Here is a 14,962-nt window from a genome sequence, read left to right as displayed (position 1 = left end):
CCAATACATCGCCGATCAGGACCGAGATGCCGGTCAAGCGCGGGCGTTCCACAAAACAACTATCTGAAGGGTCAGTGGACACCCCAGCTAAGAAGCGTCGGGATGACTCGGGGACCCGATCATCCGCACCGAAGAAGTTGAAGTCCAAGGAGAAGTGGAAGAAGAGATTGTCTCGCACTCCTTCCCTTTCTCAGGACGCTTCGACATTGCTGTCAGCCGCTCCACCCAGGAAGATCTTGGCATCCCCACATCGTAGCCCTTCAGTGTTGAGAGGCAGTGCCTTGCAGCAGTTGCATCTATCGGCATTGGAGCAAGAGATCGATCTTACTCAGCGATCCCACTCTTCCTGGTCGAGGCGTCGGAGTGAGAGTGACTCCGTCTCGGAGGTAGAGGTGTCGGCGCCGATGGAGCCGTCGGCACCACTGGATCAGGTCAGGCGAGGGTTTGAAGAGAGCTGGAGCCATCTACCATAGCTCGCTGCTTCCCACCGCTGCCACCGTGGGATCAGCATCAGTGGCCCTCTCCCTACGCTTACCCTTACCCGCCGTACGAATGGTACCCCCCTCGTGATTTTGTAGATTGGGACCAGTAATCCGAGGCGTCCCATATGTCGAGGCTCTCACAGCATTCTAGGCGGTGCCCCTCGGCATCGATGTCCGTCCCGCCTGAAAGACGCGGTGTCATGGTGCAGGAAGTTCAGCCAAGGTTGTCAGTGTCGATCCAGTCACCCGTCAGAGCGTCAACACCAGTGCTCTCGGAACACTCCTTGAGAAGAGAGTCTTCATCGTAGGACTCCGAGGTCGGTGCTGACGATCCAGACAGGGCTTTGGAACCTTCGCCAGTGTCACATACTGCTGAGGATCTTCCCATTTCACCATCGGAGGATCTGAAGTCGTATGGGGACCTGGTCAAGAGGATGGCACTCTCCCTCTCCCTCCCGGTGACACAACCGCAACCCATTGTAGACGATACCGTATTCGACATCATGCAGCGGGATACGTCTACAGCGGTTGCCCTGCCTGTTATGAAGGTCATCTTACAGGCGGTGAAGGAGCCCTGGGCGAAGCCTGCTTCTACACCTGTGTCATCAAGAAGATTGGACCACATGTACCGCGTCCAAGAGGCTGGTGCCGAATTCCTTTTCACGCGCCCGAAGCCAAATTCAGTGGTCGTATCCTCCTCATCAAAGGCCCGCAAGACTCACTCTTCCCCACCAGACAAGGAGGGGAAAAAGTTGGACAACGTGGGGAGGAAGTTTTACTCTGCCGGAGCGCTGGGGGTAAAGGTATCTAACTATGCTGCTTGCATGGCTAGATACGAATACTCGGTGTGGGAACACCCCCCTCCTGTCTTCCCTGAGCGAGAAGAGGTCTGCTGCGAAGATGCTGCAGAAGGAAGGCTTTGCTGTAGCCAAGCAACAACTGACTGCAGCAAAGCACATGGTAGATGTGTCAGCAAAGACGATCACATCGGCCGTCTGCCTCCGCCACCACTCCTGGCTTAGGTGAACGGCCCTCCAGCAAGATACCAGGGCTTTCATGGAAGTATCTGCCCTTTGAGAGCGAAGGCCTCTTCAGCTCGACCACTGACAATGCTCTCCAGGAAATGGATAAGAGCATAAAAACTTCCAGGAACCTGGGTGTCCCGGTGTCTTCCAGAGCTGCTAAACCAAAACAGTGGCACAAACCTTGGTCCAAGAAACCATATCAAAAGTTCTCCCCAGAACAGCAGTGGAGACCTCGCTCTGCCCAACCTGAGAGTAGGTCCCCATACAGGGGGAACAATAGAAACCGATATGCTTCAGCACAGACCACTGGCAAGTCCAAGGGCGCTCTTTGCCCCCAAAAGCAGGGCCTTTGACTTTCTAGTAGCACGCGTCACCGTCCCCACTTCTTCTTCGTCTATCCGCCTCTGCCCATTCCTGTCAGCCTGGGAGTCCATCTCTACGGACAGGTGGGCACTTTCCATCGTCGCGGAAGGCTACAAAATAGACTTCGCTCAGATTCCAAACCAATCTGTGGTAATCACCACACCCCCTTCCCCACCTCTGCTGGCGGAGGTGAGCAACCTCCTACAGAAACAAGCCATAGAACGAGTCCTGGTGGAGGCCAGGACGGGAGGCTTCTACTCTCGTTACTTCCTGGTTCCCAAGTGGGATGGGGGTCTGAGACCAACCATGGACCTTCGGAATCTGAACAAATTTATTCCGTATCAGGAGTTCAGAATGTCCACTCTGCAAACAATTCTGCCCCTCATCAACCAAGGGGACTGGATGGCAACGCTGGACCTCAAGGATGCCTACTTCCACGTCAGCATCCATCCTGCGTTCAGACGTTTCCTTCGGTTTGCAGTAGGTTCTCAACACTTCCAGTTCAAAGCCCTTCCGTTCGGTCTGTCCACTGCACCTCGGGTGTTCACAAAGATGAGAGTTGTGGCTGCTCACCTCCGGCTTCAAGGGATAGTCGTCTTTCCATACATCGACGATTGGCTCCTTGTGGCGGAGTCGAAAGAGAGTTTGTCAGACCATATTGCCACCAGTCTTCGTCTTCTTCACACCTGGGGTGCAGCTTCTCGCACGAGTGGGAGATACAGTGGCGCTTTCTTCAACCCGTGTTTCAGCTCTGGAGGTATCCTCAGGTGGACGTGTTTGCCACAGTCGAGAACCGGAAGTGTCCTCTGTTTTGTTCCAGAGCGGGCACGGATCCAGAGTCGTTGGGAGACGGTCTGTTGTTCCCGTGGGAAGGTCGGTTCCTATATCTGTTCCCACCTCTGCCACTGCTGACAAGAGTTGTCAACAAGATCGCAAGTGAGAGACCATGCTGCATTCTGGTGGCCTCGGCAGAACTGGTTCCCGATCTTGCTCCAACTGGCGAGGGGGGTTTTCTACCAGTTTCCGGCGGAACCGGACCTTCTGTCAGCTCAGGATGGTCATGTATTCCATCACAACGTGCCCCACCCGAAGCTGACAGCGTGGTTCATCGACCCTGTGAGTTCTCCAGTAGAGTCCAACACGTTTTCCTAAATAGCAGAAAGCTGTCTACCCGCGCTGCCTATGATAGGAAGTGGCGGAAGTTTCTTCAGTTTTTAGTTGTTCCTACAGTTTCACCCCAAAGGGCGGGACTATCGGTGATTTTTGAATTTTTGTTATCTCTGGTGGATGCGGGCCTTGTTTTTTCTTCCAGTAAAGTTTGTGCGGCAACAATATCTGCGTTCCATGAACCAGTGGAGGGGGGCATTCAGTTTTTCCACACCCTCATTCTAAGAGATTTTTGAAGGGTTTGCTTAGGCTTCATCCTCCATCGAGATCACCCCCACAGTTGTGGGATTTGACTTTACTGTTGGACAGGCTGACTCGGCATCCTTTTGAGCCAATGGTCACATGCTCGTTACAGCTTCTATCTTGGGAGACTGCTTTTTTGGTAGCCATCGCATCAGCACGCCGTGCAGGGGAGCTCACGGCTATGCGCTGTGACTACCCCTATCTAGCTTTTCAGGAGTCTGGAGTGTCCTTAGCTCCTGATATTTCCTTTCTCCCCAAGGTGGTTTCTCAGTTCCACCTTAACTTAGAAGTTTGGCTGCCCACGTTTTATCCTACACCTTCCTCGGATGAGGAATGTAGGTTGCATGCTCCAGATGTTAAAACGTGCCTTATTGTTTTATGTGAGTCACTCTGAGAGTTTTTGTAAGGACCAGCATATTTTTGTTTCTTATGCTGCTCCTAAGTTAGGTTCCAGAATCTCATCTCAGCGGCTTTCAAAATGGCTCATTGGGACTGTTAAACTGTGTTATTTGTTGGCAAAGAAGCCATTACTTGGGCCTATTCGCGGACACTCTACAAGAGCGATGGTGACGTCGGTGGCGTTCCTGAAAGGTGTTTCCCTGACGGACGTTTGCAAGGCTGCCACCTGGTCCTCTTTGCATGCCTTTATGAAGCATTACGCGCTGGATGTGCATGCTCAGCAGAGGACTCATCTGGGAGCTGCGGTGCTGCAAGCTGTTTCTTCTGGTTGACTTTCTTCCCGCCTCCAGGTATGTCTTGCTTGCTAATCTCCCATGAGTGTGAAGCACAGAGACCACAAAGAAGATAGACAGGTTGCTTACCTGTAACTGTAAATCTTCGAGTGGACATCTGTGCATTCACACTACCCGCCCTCCTTCCCACTGCTGACGGTCTCCCTCCAGTAGGGGCTTCCAGCGGTCAGGAAGGAACTGGCGGGATCCTCGCATTGGCACCGGTGAGCATGCGCACTGGGACGCCTGCGCATGCCCATTGGTGCCGAGCGCGAAAAAATCCTGGGCTTTTTAGGTACTGATTCGGGGATCGGCGCAAGCGCTCTATCCCATGAGTGTGAATGCACAGATGACCACTCAAAGATCTACAGTTACAGGTAAGCAACCTGTCTTTCAGGGTGGTGAGAACCAGAGAGGATTGTGAGGCACTCCAAAGGGATCTGTTGAGGCTGGTTGAGAGGGTGTCAACATGGCAGATGAGGTTCAATGTGGCAAAGCGCAAATTAATGCACATTGGGGCCAAGAATCCCAGCTACAAATACAACTTGATGGGTTGTGAACTGGCAGATACTGACCAAGAGAGAGATCTTGGGGTCGTGGTAGATAACTCACTGAAAATATCAAGACAGTGTGCGATTGCAATAAAAAAAAGCCAACGCCATGCTGGGAATTATTAGGAAGGGAACTGAAAACAAATCAGCCAGTATCATAATGCCCCTGTATAAACCGATGGTGCGGTCTCATTTGGAGTACTGTGTGCAGTTCTGGTCGCCGCACCTCAAAAAGGATATTATAGCATTAGAGAAGGTGCAGAGAAGGGCAACTAGAATGATTAAAGGGCTGGAGCACTTTCCCTATGAAGAAAGGTTAAAACGCTTGGGGCTCTTTAGCTTGGAGAAACGTCGACTGCGGGGTGACATGATAGAGGTTTACAAGATAATGCATGGGATGGAGAAAGTAGAGAAAGAGGTACTTTTCTCCCTTTCTCACAATACAAGAACTCGTGGGCATTCGATGAAATTGCTGAGCAGTCGGGCTCGAACTGATAAAAGGAAGTCCTTCTTCACCCGAAGGGTGATTTAACATGTGGAATTCACTGCCACAGGAGGTGGTGGTGGCTACAAGCATAGACAGTTTCAAGAGGGGATTAGATAAGCATATGGAGCAGAGGTCCATCAGTGGCTATTAGCCACAGCTTATTGTTGGAACTCTCTGTCTGGGGCAGTGATGCTCTGTATTCTTGGTGCTTGGGGGGGCACAGTGGGAGGGCTTCTAGTGTCCTGGCCCCACTGGTGGACCTCCTGATGGTGCCTTGGTTTTTTGGCCACTGTGTGACACAGAGTGTTGGACTGGATGGGCCATTGACCTGATCCAACATGGCTTCACTTCAGCCTGTGTTTTCATAAAGGAACCGTTTTGCTCAGGGCTTCTTTTGTAGCAGGAACTCCTTTGCATATTAGGCCACACACCCCTGTTGTAGCCAATCCTCAAAGAGCTTACAGGGCTCTTAGCGCAGGATCTGCTTTAAGCTCCAGGAGGATTGGCTGCATTAGGGGAGTGTGGCCTAATACGCAGAGGAGTTGCTGCTACAAAAAAAGCAGCCCCACTTTTGCATTGGAACTGGAGCGTCTCTCACCTTTTTGGCTCCCTGCATCTGATGAGGTGATGAGAAGAAGAAGATGATGATGATATTGGATTTATACCCCGCCCCATACTCTGAATCTCAGAGCAGTCACACTCTCCTTTACCTCCCCCCACCCACAACAGACACCCTGCGAGGTGTGTGGGGCTGAGAAAGCTGTTTCCAATCCTGTGTTTTTGCAGTTTCCCCCCAGTTCATTCACTTCAGCCCGTGTTTTTGTAAAGGAGATTGTAAGCCGCTCTGAGTCCCTGTCCTTGAAAGGGCAGCTGCTGTGAGGGCCCTCTCAGCCCCACCCACCTCACAGGGTGTCTGTTGTGGGGGGGAGGAAGATAAAGGAAATCGTAAACTGCTCTGAGACTGAAATTCGGAGTGTAGGTTGGGATATAAATCCAATATCATCATCACCATCATGAGAGCTAAAGGTTTGCAGTGTAGCTGGCATTTCCCACCACTTCCTCTTGGCCAGTGCAAGAACCTCTTGGCAGATCCTGGGTGTCTTTAGCCTAACTGCAGATCTCGCTCTGGCCAACGCTGACTCCACCTGAGGTATACCTTGGCGGCAGAAGAGAAGCAGGATCTCGGGTGCAGGCAGGTCCAGGTACTTCCACACAGGTTTTGCCGCAGAGGTCTCCAAGCAAGGGTGATCCTCTCGTGTTTTGCGCCAGATGAATTCCAGAACCTGCGTGGAATTAAGATCTGAATGGGCCTTGAGCTTTCTGCACCCTGGAATGGGGAGGGGGCATGGGCATGTTCAGACGGATTGCTGTGGTTTTGCCCCAGGCAGCAGAGGCCCCCCGGACATCTCTTCTTGGTGGCATTAGAACAGGGGTGGGGAACCTTTTTCCTGCCAAGGGCCTTATGGATATTTATAACATCATTCGCGGGCCATAAGAAATTATCAACTTAAAAAACATTACTCCGCCGAGGGAGAATGATTCAGGCCAGCAAAATTAATGCAAATAATTGTTTTTGTATTTGAAGTCATGTGGGGAGAGCCTCATCTGACACACACACACACACACAGCCCACCACCCTAGGCAAATGCATATGTTCCAGGACTTTTTTTTAGAAAAAGCCCAGCAGGAACTCAGTAGCATATTAGACCACATCCCCTGACATTAGCATATTAGGTCACACCCTCATTAGCGTATTAGGCCACACCCTCTGGGATAATCAAGTGCAAACTGAGCTGTGGCAGTAACTTTTCCAGGCCCTGCAGCAATTCTGGCCGGCCAGCCAGGCCCCAGGGAGGCTGCCGCACAGTACATCTGGGCCCTGCGATCCCTGCCTGCCCCTGGGGAGGCTGCTGCACAGCGCGGCTGGGCCCCACGATCCTTGCTGGCCAGCCAGGCCCCAGAGAGGTTGGTTCGGCCCAGCAATCCCCGAGGGCCACACCAAGTAACCTCGAGGGCCGCATACAGCCCTCGGGGCAGAGGTTCCCCACCCCCGCGTTAGAAGCTTTCCAGCTGCGGTGGCTGTCTCAACATGACCTTCTCCTCTTCCTCTCTTTCGGCAGGTCCCTCCTGTGTCGGCCAAACAACACAGCGTCAGCTTGAACGCCGCCTCCGCGCCCTTCCAGCAGGCGAGCAGCTACGGTCAGCACGGCTACGGGGCAGGTAACAGTGGCTTGCGGCGATGGGTGGAGTTTTGCCTGCTGCGCGAACAGATTGGCGCTGAAGGCAGGGGAAGCGCCCTTTGCCCGCCTAGTGTTAACAGAAGGCAGCTGTGCTGTGGGAATCCCCACTCGACTCCAGGAGATTCCCGGCCAGAAGCTTCTGGAAGCTGTGCTGCCACACGGGGCTTGCTTGGTGCTTGCCCCGTGTCTGCGGGGTTAGCTGAGCCCCCACCGCTCTTGAAATTGCTTCTTCCACTCTGGAGCAGTCAGGCAGGGAGCAGAGAGAGTTGTTTTTGGAAAGGGGCCACTTCTGTGCAAGAGAAGAGGAAAGAAGGGTGCCTTGGGGCTACCAGGACAGCGGGAGGCAAGTTGTCTCTGTTTGTCTGAAGGCCCCCCGCAGGAACCCACTTGCGGGTGGGGATCTTTATCAGTAGCCCTGCTACAACCCCGAGCCCCAGGTGGCTTCCAGGCCCCTATAATAGAAGAAACAACAGGGTGAAGCTGTACTAGAGAGAGCCGGTTTGATGTAGTGGTGAAGTGCGCAGACTCTTATCTGGGAGAACCGGGTTTGATTCCCCACTCCTCCACTTGCAGCTGCTGGAATGGCCTTGGGTCAGCCATAGTTATTGCAAGGGTTGTCCTTGAAAGGGCAGCTTCTGTCAGAGCTCTCTCAGCCCTACCCACCTCACAGGGTGTCTGTTGTGGGGGGAGAAGATAAAGGAGATTGTAAGCCGCTCTGAGTCTGTGATTCAGAGAGAAGGGCAGGGTATAAAGGTGCAATTCTTCTTCTTCTACTACTTCTTCTTCTAAAGTTCCTCATCAAAGGCTCCTTAGTAAGCTCGAGAGCCATGGAGTAAAAGGACAGGTCCTCTTGTGGATCAAAAACTGGCTAATTAATAGGAAGCAGAGAGTGAGTATAAATATTATAGCACTGGAAAAAGTGCAGAAAAGGGCAACTAGAATGATTAAAGGTTTGGAACACTTTCCCAATGAAGAAAGGTTAAAATGCTTGGGGCTCTTTAGCTCGGAGTAACGTCGACTGCGGGGTGATATGATAGAGGTTTACAAGATTATGCATGGGATGGAGAAAGTAGAGAAAGAAGTCCTTTTCTCCCTTTCTCACAATACAAGAACTCGTGGGCATTCAATGAAATTGCTGAGCAGTCGGGTTAGAACGGATAAAAGGAAGTCCTTCTTCACCCAAAGGGTGACTAACATGTGGAATTCACTGCCACAGGAGGTGGTAGCGGTTACAAGCATAGCCAGCTTAAAAGAGGGGGTTAGATAAAAATATGGAGCAGAGGTCCATCACTGGCTATTAGCCACAATGTATGTGTGTGTGTGTGTGTGTATATTAGCCACAATGTGTGTGTGTGTGTGGCTAATAGCCAGTGATGGACCTCTGCTCCATATTTTTTTATATATATATATAAATTTTTGGCCACTGTGTGATACAGAGTGTTGGACTGGATGGGCCATTGGCCTGATTCAACATGGCTTCTCTTATGTTCTTCTGTTCTTAATGGGCAGTCTTCGCAATGGAGGACGGTAAGCAGTGGGGTGCCGCAGGGCTCAGTACTGGGTCCCATGCTCTTTAACTTGTTCATAAATGATTTGGAGTTGGTAGTAAGCAGTGAAATGGCCAAGTTTGCAGATGACACTAAATTGTTCAGGGTGGTGAGAACCAGAGAGGATTGTGAGACACTCCAAAGGGATCTGTTGAGCCTGGGTGAGTGGGTCAGCCATAGCCCTCACATTGTCCTTGAAAGGGCAGTTTGGTGCAGTGGTTAAGTGTGCGGACTCTTATCTGGGAGAACTGGGTTTGATTCCCCACTCCTCCCCTTGCACCTGCTGGAATGGCCTTGCGTCAGCCATAGCTCTGGCAGAGGTTGTCCTTGAAAGGGCAGCTGCTGTGAGAGCCCTCTCCAGCCCCACCCACCTCACAGGGTGTCTCTTGTGGGGGAGGAAGGGAAAGGAGATTGTGAGCCGCTCTGAGACTCTTCGGAGTGGAGGGCGGGATATAAATCTAATATCATCATCATCTTCCTGTTCTTCTGCAGCCCAAGATCTCTGCCCTCTGAAACTGCCTCCTTTTCCAGCACGTATGAGCCTTGTTTTCTCCTCTGTGTCCTTCCTCCACTAAGCCCAGGGCAGCTGTCCCCCCTCCTTTGTCCTGAAAGCAGCAGCCCAGAGGAGTGGTTGGAGGGGGTGGGCAGGAGACCCATCCGCCAGGCCCCCTGGCCCAGCAGAAGCAGAGAACTTGATTTCTCACCCTCAAGCTCCAGCCGCATCGCATGTTGCACAAACCGCACGTGCCGCTCGGTCGGTAACCCTGACGGCTCTTTCTCCCGTTAGCCTACGATGACCTGACGCAGGGAACGGCCGCCGGAGACTACGGCAAAGGAGGCTACGCTGGGCCGTCGCAAACCCAAAGCAAATCTTCTGGCAGCGGACCCGGGAAAGGTAACCATTGGCGTCTGGTGTGGCTGTTGTGCCCCTCGCGGCTGAAGCGTCCTCAGGCTGCACCTCTTGGCTGGACGTGGGTAGCATTGACTCTGTCTCTACGGTTGTGCCAAGCAGTGCAGGTGGAGGGGGGGGGAGTTCTGCAGCTCTTGGAGCTGGACGTGGGCTCTGCGCAGTTCCAACAGTTTCTGCTGGGATGTCCACTTTGCCAGGGAGTGGGGAGGGGTGTTGGAACATAAGAGAAGCCATGTTGGATCAGGCCAGTGGCCCATCCAGGCCAACACTCTGTGTCACATAAGAGAAGCCCTGTTGGATCAGGCCAGTGGCCCATCCAGTCCAATCTCTGTCACAGAGTGTTGGACTGGATGGGCCATTGGCCTGATCCAACAGGGCTTCTCTTATGTTCTTATGTGACACAGAGTGTTGGACTGGATGGGCCACTGGCCTGATTCAACATGGCTTCTCTTATGTTCTTATGTGACACGGAGTGTTGGACTGGAGGGGCCACTGGCCTGATCCAACAGGGCTTCTCTTATGTTCTTATGTGACACAGAGTGTTGGACTGGATGGGCCACTGGCCTGATCCAACATGGCTTCTCTTATGTTCTTACGTGACACAGAGTGTTGGACTGGATGGGCCACTGGCCTGATCCAACATGGCTTCTCTTATGTTCTTATGTGACACAGAGTGTTGGACTGGATGGGCCATAGGCCTGATCCAACATGGCTTCTCTTATGTTCTTATGTGACACAGAGTGTTGGACTGGATGGGCCATTGGCCTGATCCAACATGGCTTCTCTTATGTTCTTATGTGACACAGAGTGTTGGACTGGATGGGCCATTGGCCTGATCCAACATGGCTTCTCTTATGTTCTTATGTGACACAGAGTGTTGGACTGGATGGGCCATTGGCCTGATCCAACATGGCTTCTCTTATGTTCTTATGTGACACAGAGTGTTGGACTGGATGGGCCATAGGCCTGATCCAACATGGCTTCTCTTATGTTCTTATGTGACACAGAGTGTTGGACTGGATGGGCCATTGGCCTGATCCAACATGGCTTCTCTTACGTTCTTATGTGACACAGAGTGTTGGACTGGATGGGCCATTGGCCTGATCCAACATGGCTTCTCTTATGTTCTTATGTGACACAGAGTGTTGGACTGGATGGGCCATTGGCCTGATCCAACATGGCTTCTCTTATGTTCTTATGTGACACAGAGTGTTGGACTGGATGGGCCATAGGCCTGATCCAACATGGCTTCTCTTATGTTCTTATGTGACACAGAGTGTTGGACTGGATGGGCCATTGGCCTGATCCAACATGGCTTCTCTTATGTTCTTATGTGACACAGAGTGTTGGACTGGATGGGCCATTGGCCTGATCCAACAGGGCTTCTCTTATGTTCTTATGTGACACAGAGTGTTGGACTGGATGGGCCATTGGCCTGATCCAACATGGCTTCTCTTATGTTCTTATGTGACACAGAGTGTTGGACTGGATGGGCCATAGGCCTGATCCAACATGGCTTCTCTTATGTTCTTATGTGACACAGAGTGTTGGACTGGATGGGCCATTGGCCTGATCCAACATGGCTTCTCTTATGTTCTTATGTGACACAGAGTGTTGGACTGGATGGGCCATTGGCCTGATCCAACATGGCTCATGTTCTTATGTTCTCTTATTTAACAGCTCCCGACCATTAACATCCTGGCCCTGCTTTGAACCCCTCGTGGGTGTGTCTCTGTTGTCTGTTCATCAAAGATATTGTGTCTCTACTCATAGAGGCGCTATTTAGCTATCCTGATGAGTAGCCAAAGAGGCCACTCAGATGTTCATTTCTTTCAGGGGGCAGCTGGTGGAGGCTGCTCCCGAGAAGGAAGATGGCTGGCTAGTTTGACCGGGGAGATGCCATGATTCCAGGCTTGTTCTCCAATGTTTGTTTACTTCAAATCTTCCCATGGGGGGGGGGGGGTCCCAAAACAGCTTACATTCTTCTCCTTTTCTCCCTTTTATGCTCACAACAACCCTGTGAGGTAGTTTTGGCCGTGAATACGGGACTGGCGCAAGGTCACCCCGAGAGCTTCCATGGCGGAAGCGGGGATTCGAACCTCGATTTTCCCACATCCTCGTCCAGCTCTTTTAACTGCTGCTGCTTTTGGGCTGCCTGCCTGGATTTCACAAGTCTTTCCTCGTCTCTCCTTTTCCCAGGTGTCTCTGTGACCTCAAGCAACACAGGTGTGCCTGATATCAGCGGCTCCGTCTATAACAAGACTCAGGTGAGGACCCCCTCTTGCCACCCGCCCCTCCTTCTGTGCTTTTATCACAGTCCGCTTACCACAGCTGCAAATCTGGGCTGCCCATGGCCTCGGCCCTGTCAGTTTAGCAGCCGATGTCCACTGAGTCAGGGGTCTCGGGTGGATGAAAGAGGCAGCGCGGCCTCACTCCGAAGCCGCCTCGGAGCGAGGCCATGAAAAAGGCAGCACGGCCTCACTCCGAAGCCGCCTCGGAGCGAGGCCACCCCATCTCTGTCGTCCGCCCAGACCTGGGCCAGCAGAAAGGGCAGTGCAGCTGTGACCTTAGCCTACCCCTCATTTATAGACTGGCGGGGGTCTTTAAATGGGAGAGGGAGGCAGATTGGCCTTCTGGCTGCCTAGCAAGGAGGCAGCAGAAACAGCCCCCGTTTCCCCCCCCCCCGGCTATTTTAAGACCACCGCGGGGGGCAGGGGTGGGGGTGCAGCAAAAACCCCAGCACCTCTCCTCTACCAGTCCGTGGAAGATTATCTTCCACGAAACCGGTCCCTGGTGCGAAAAAAGGTTGGGGGCCCCTGCACTGAGTCATGGAGACATCTGGACGTCTGCTCTTGTCCCCTAGTTCAAGTGGAACTCTTACTCCCGTCTCCCAGGCATTCTGGGAAGATCCCTCTCTGGAATAGATCCAGGTGGGCAGCCGTGTTGGTCTGAAGCGGTAGAACAAAGTAGAAGTCAAGTTGTTGTTGTTGTTATTATTAATTCAATTTCTATCCCGCCCTCCCCACCAAAGGCAGGCTCAGGGTGCCTCTCAAACCAAAGCCGGTTTGGAGAGCCGGTTTGGTGTAGTGGTTAAGTGCATGGACTCTTATCTGGGAGAACTGGGTTTGATTCCCCACTCCTCCACTTGCACCTGCTAGCATGGCCTTGGGTCAGCCATAGCTCTGGCAGAAGTTGTCCTTGAAAGGGCAGCTTCTGGGAGAGCCCTCTCAGCCCCACCCACCTCACAGGGTGTCTCTTGTGGGGGAGGAAGGGAAAGGAGACTGTGAGCCGCTCTGAGACTCTTTGGAGTGGAGGGCGGGATATAAATCCAGTATCTTCATCTACCTCACAGGGTGTCTGTTGTGGGGGGAGGAAGGGAAAGGAGATTGTGAGCCGCTCTGAGACTCTTCGGAGTGGAGGGCGGGATATAAATCCAATATCTTCTTCTTCTTCAAAGGTCGACACAAACACATTAGTGTGACCGATACAATAAAACAACAATAAAAGCAATTTTAAACTGCATGTGCTACAAAAATAATTTCAGGCAGCGATTTAAACGCTGCTGCTTAGCGACACTCAGAGGTCTCAGGATCGCCGTAGCGCAGTGAAGTAGGCCATTGGTGGTGTTCTTATGGGCCAGTCCCGTTGCTGCAGATGTTACCTTTCATGTAAATGCCTGGCGGAAGAGTGCCGTTTTGCAGGCCCTGTGGGATGTGAGAACTCTAGCAGGGCCCTAACCTCCTCCGGCGACTCATTCCACCAGCTGGGGGCAGCAACGGAAAAGGCCCTGGCTCTCGGTGTTTTGAGCTTCGCCTCTCTGATCCTGGGAGCTGTCAGCAGGTTTTGAGACCCGGACCGAAGTTTAAGACCAACCAAGTTTTATTCAGAATCATGAAAGGTTACATTCTGAATAAAACTTTGTTGGTCGTAAATTTGCCACTTGATTCCTACTTTGGCCTCTCTGGAATGTCCTTCCTCTGGCTCCCAGACTTAAGTTCAGGTGATGAAAGGGCTCTGGAGACCAAGTCCTGCGAGGAAAGGTTGAAGGAGCTGGGTGTGTTCAGCCCGGAGCGGGGCCTGATCTAGGGGGGAGCAGAGGGTCCTCATGCCCCAGGTGCTGTTGGCGGGCGGGAGGGGGGGGGGGTGCGAGACGCCAAATTGGGTATGGAGTCCATTCTATTCTATGGGCCCATAAGCAATGTTCCCTCTAAGCTGCAGAGTCTTGTGAGCAAAAATTCTGCTTTGTGAGCTGCTGGCATGAAAGCTGTGAGCCGCTGCCTAAATTAGTGCGCTCTGGGGTCCTCCTTCCTGATCTAAGACAAATATGTGTGAGCCGGAAGCTAAAAAACTGTGAGCTAGCTCACACTAACTCAGCTTAGAGGGAACACTGGCCATAAGATAGAATGGGCCCATAAGGGGGTGACATTTTTAAATTCCACCCCCCTCAAAAAACATGTAGATCCGGTCCTGGCCTGTAGAAGAGGCAGCTGAGAGGTGATAGGCTCACCATCTTCAAGGGCTGCCAATGGTAGCTCTCCAGATGTTTTTTTGCCTACAACTCTCATCAGCCCCAGCCATTGGCCATGCTGGCTGGGGCTGATGGGAGTTGTAGGCAAAAAGCATCTGGAGACCTACCGTTGGCCACCCCTGATATAGAGGATGGTGTGGAATTGTTTTCTGTGGCCCCGGAAGGTAGGACCAGAACCAATGGGTTGAAATTAATCAAAAGTGTTTCCGGCTCAACATTGGGAAGAACTTCCTGACCGTTAGAGCAGTTCCTCAGTGGAATAGGCTTCCTCCTCAGGAGGTGGTGGGCTCTCCTTCCTTGGAGGTTTTTAAACAGGGGCTAGATGGCCATCTGACAGCAATGAAGATCCTGTGAATTTAGGGGGAGGTATTTGGGAGTTTTCCTGCATTGTGCAGGGGGTTGGACTAGATGGCCCTGGAGGTCCTTTCCAACTCTATGATTCTATGAATTAGAGCAGTTCCTCAGTGGAACAGGCTTCCTCCTCGGGAGGTGGTGGGCTCTCCTTCCTTGGAGGTTTTTCAACAGAGGTTAGATGGCCATCTGACAACAATGTGGATCCTGTGAATTAAGTGTAAATAAAAACTGCTAAGAGACACCATGAAATTTAAACAACCAGACAGTGTAATGTAGAGGTCGGTGGTGTTCTATGAATTAGGTCGATCATGAGAAGGAGGGCAGGGGGAGGTAG

General features: G+C 52.2%; 1 protein-coding gene across 1 annotated transcript in view; it reads left to right on the top strand.

The window, feature by feature from the left end:
* Nucleotides 1–14,962, top strand: part of UBAP2 (ubiquitin associated protein 2) — a 201,304-nt gene that overhangs the window by 182,595 nt on the left and 3,747 nt on the right. Inside the window, exons 24-26 of the mRNA XM_060236247.1 lie at nucleotides 7,170–7,269; nucleotides 9,624–9,731; nucleotides 11,946–12,013. Coding sequence (XP_060092230.1) covers nucleotides 7,170–7,269; nucleotides 9,624–9,731; nucleotides 11,946–12,013 — 276 coding nt within the window. The remainder of the gene's footprint in view (nucleotides 1–7,169; nucleotides 7,270–9,623; nucleotides 9,732–11,945; nucleotides 12,014–14,962) is intronic.

Source organism: Heteronotia binoei, chromosome 4 (assembly GCF_032191835.1).
Source record: "Heteronotia binoei isolate CCM8104 ecotype False Entrance Well chromosome 4, APGP_CSIRO_Hbin_v1, whole genome shotgun sequence".
Classification (NCBI taxonomy): Eukaryota; Metazoa; Chordata; class Lepidosauria; order Squamata; family Gekkonidae; genus Heteronotia; species Heteronotia binoei.
The sequence above is the reverse complement of the archived record's forward strand: the minus strand, read 5'-3'. Positions and strand labels throughout refer to the sequence as shown.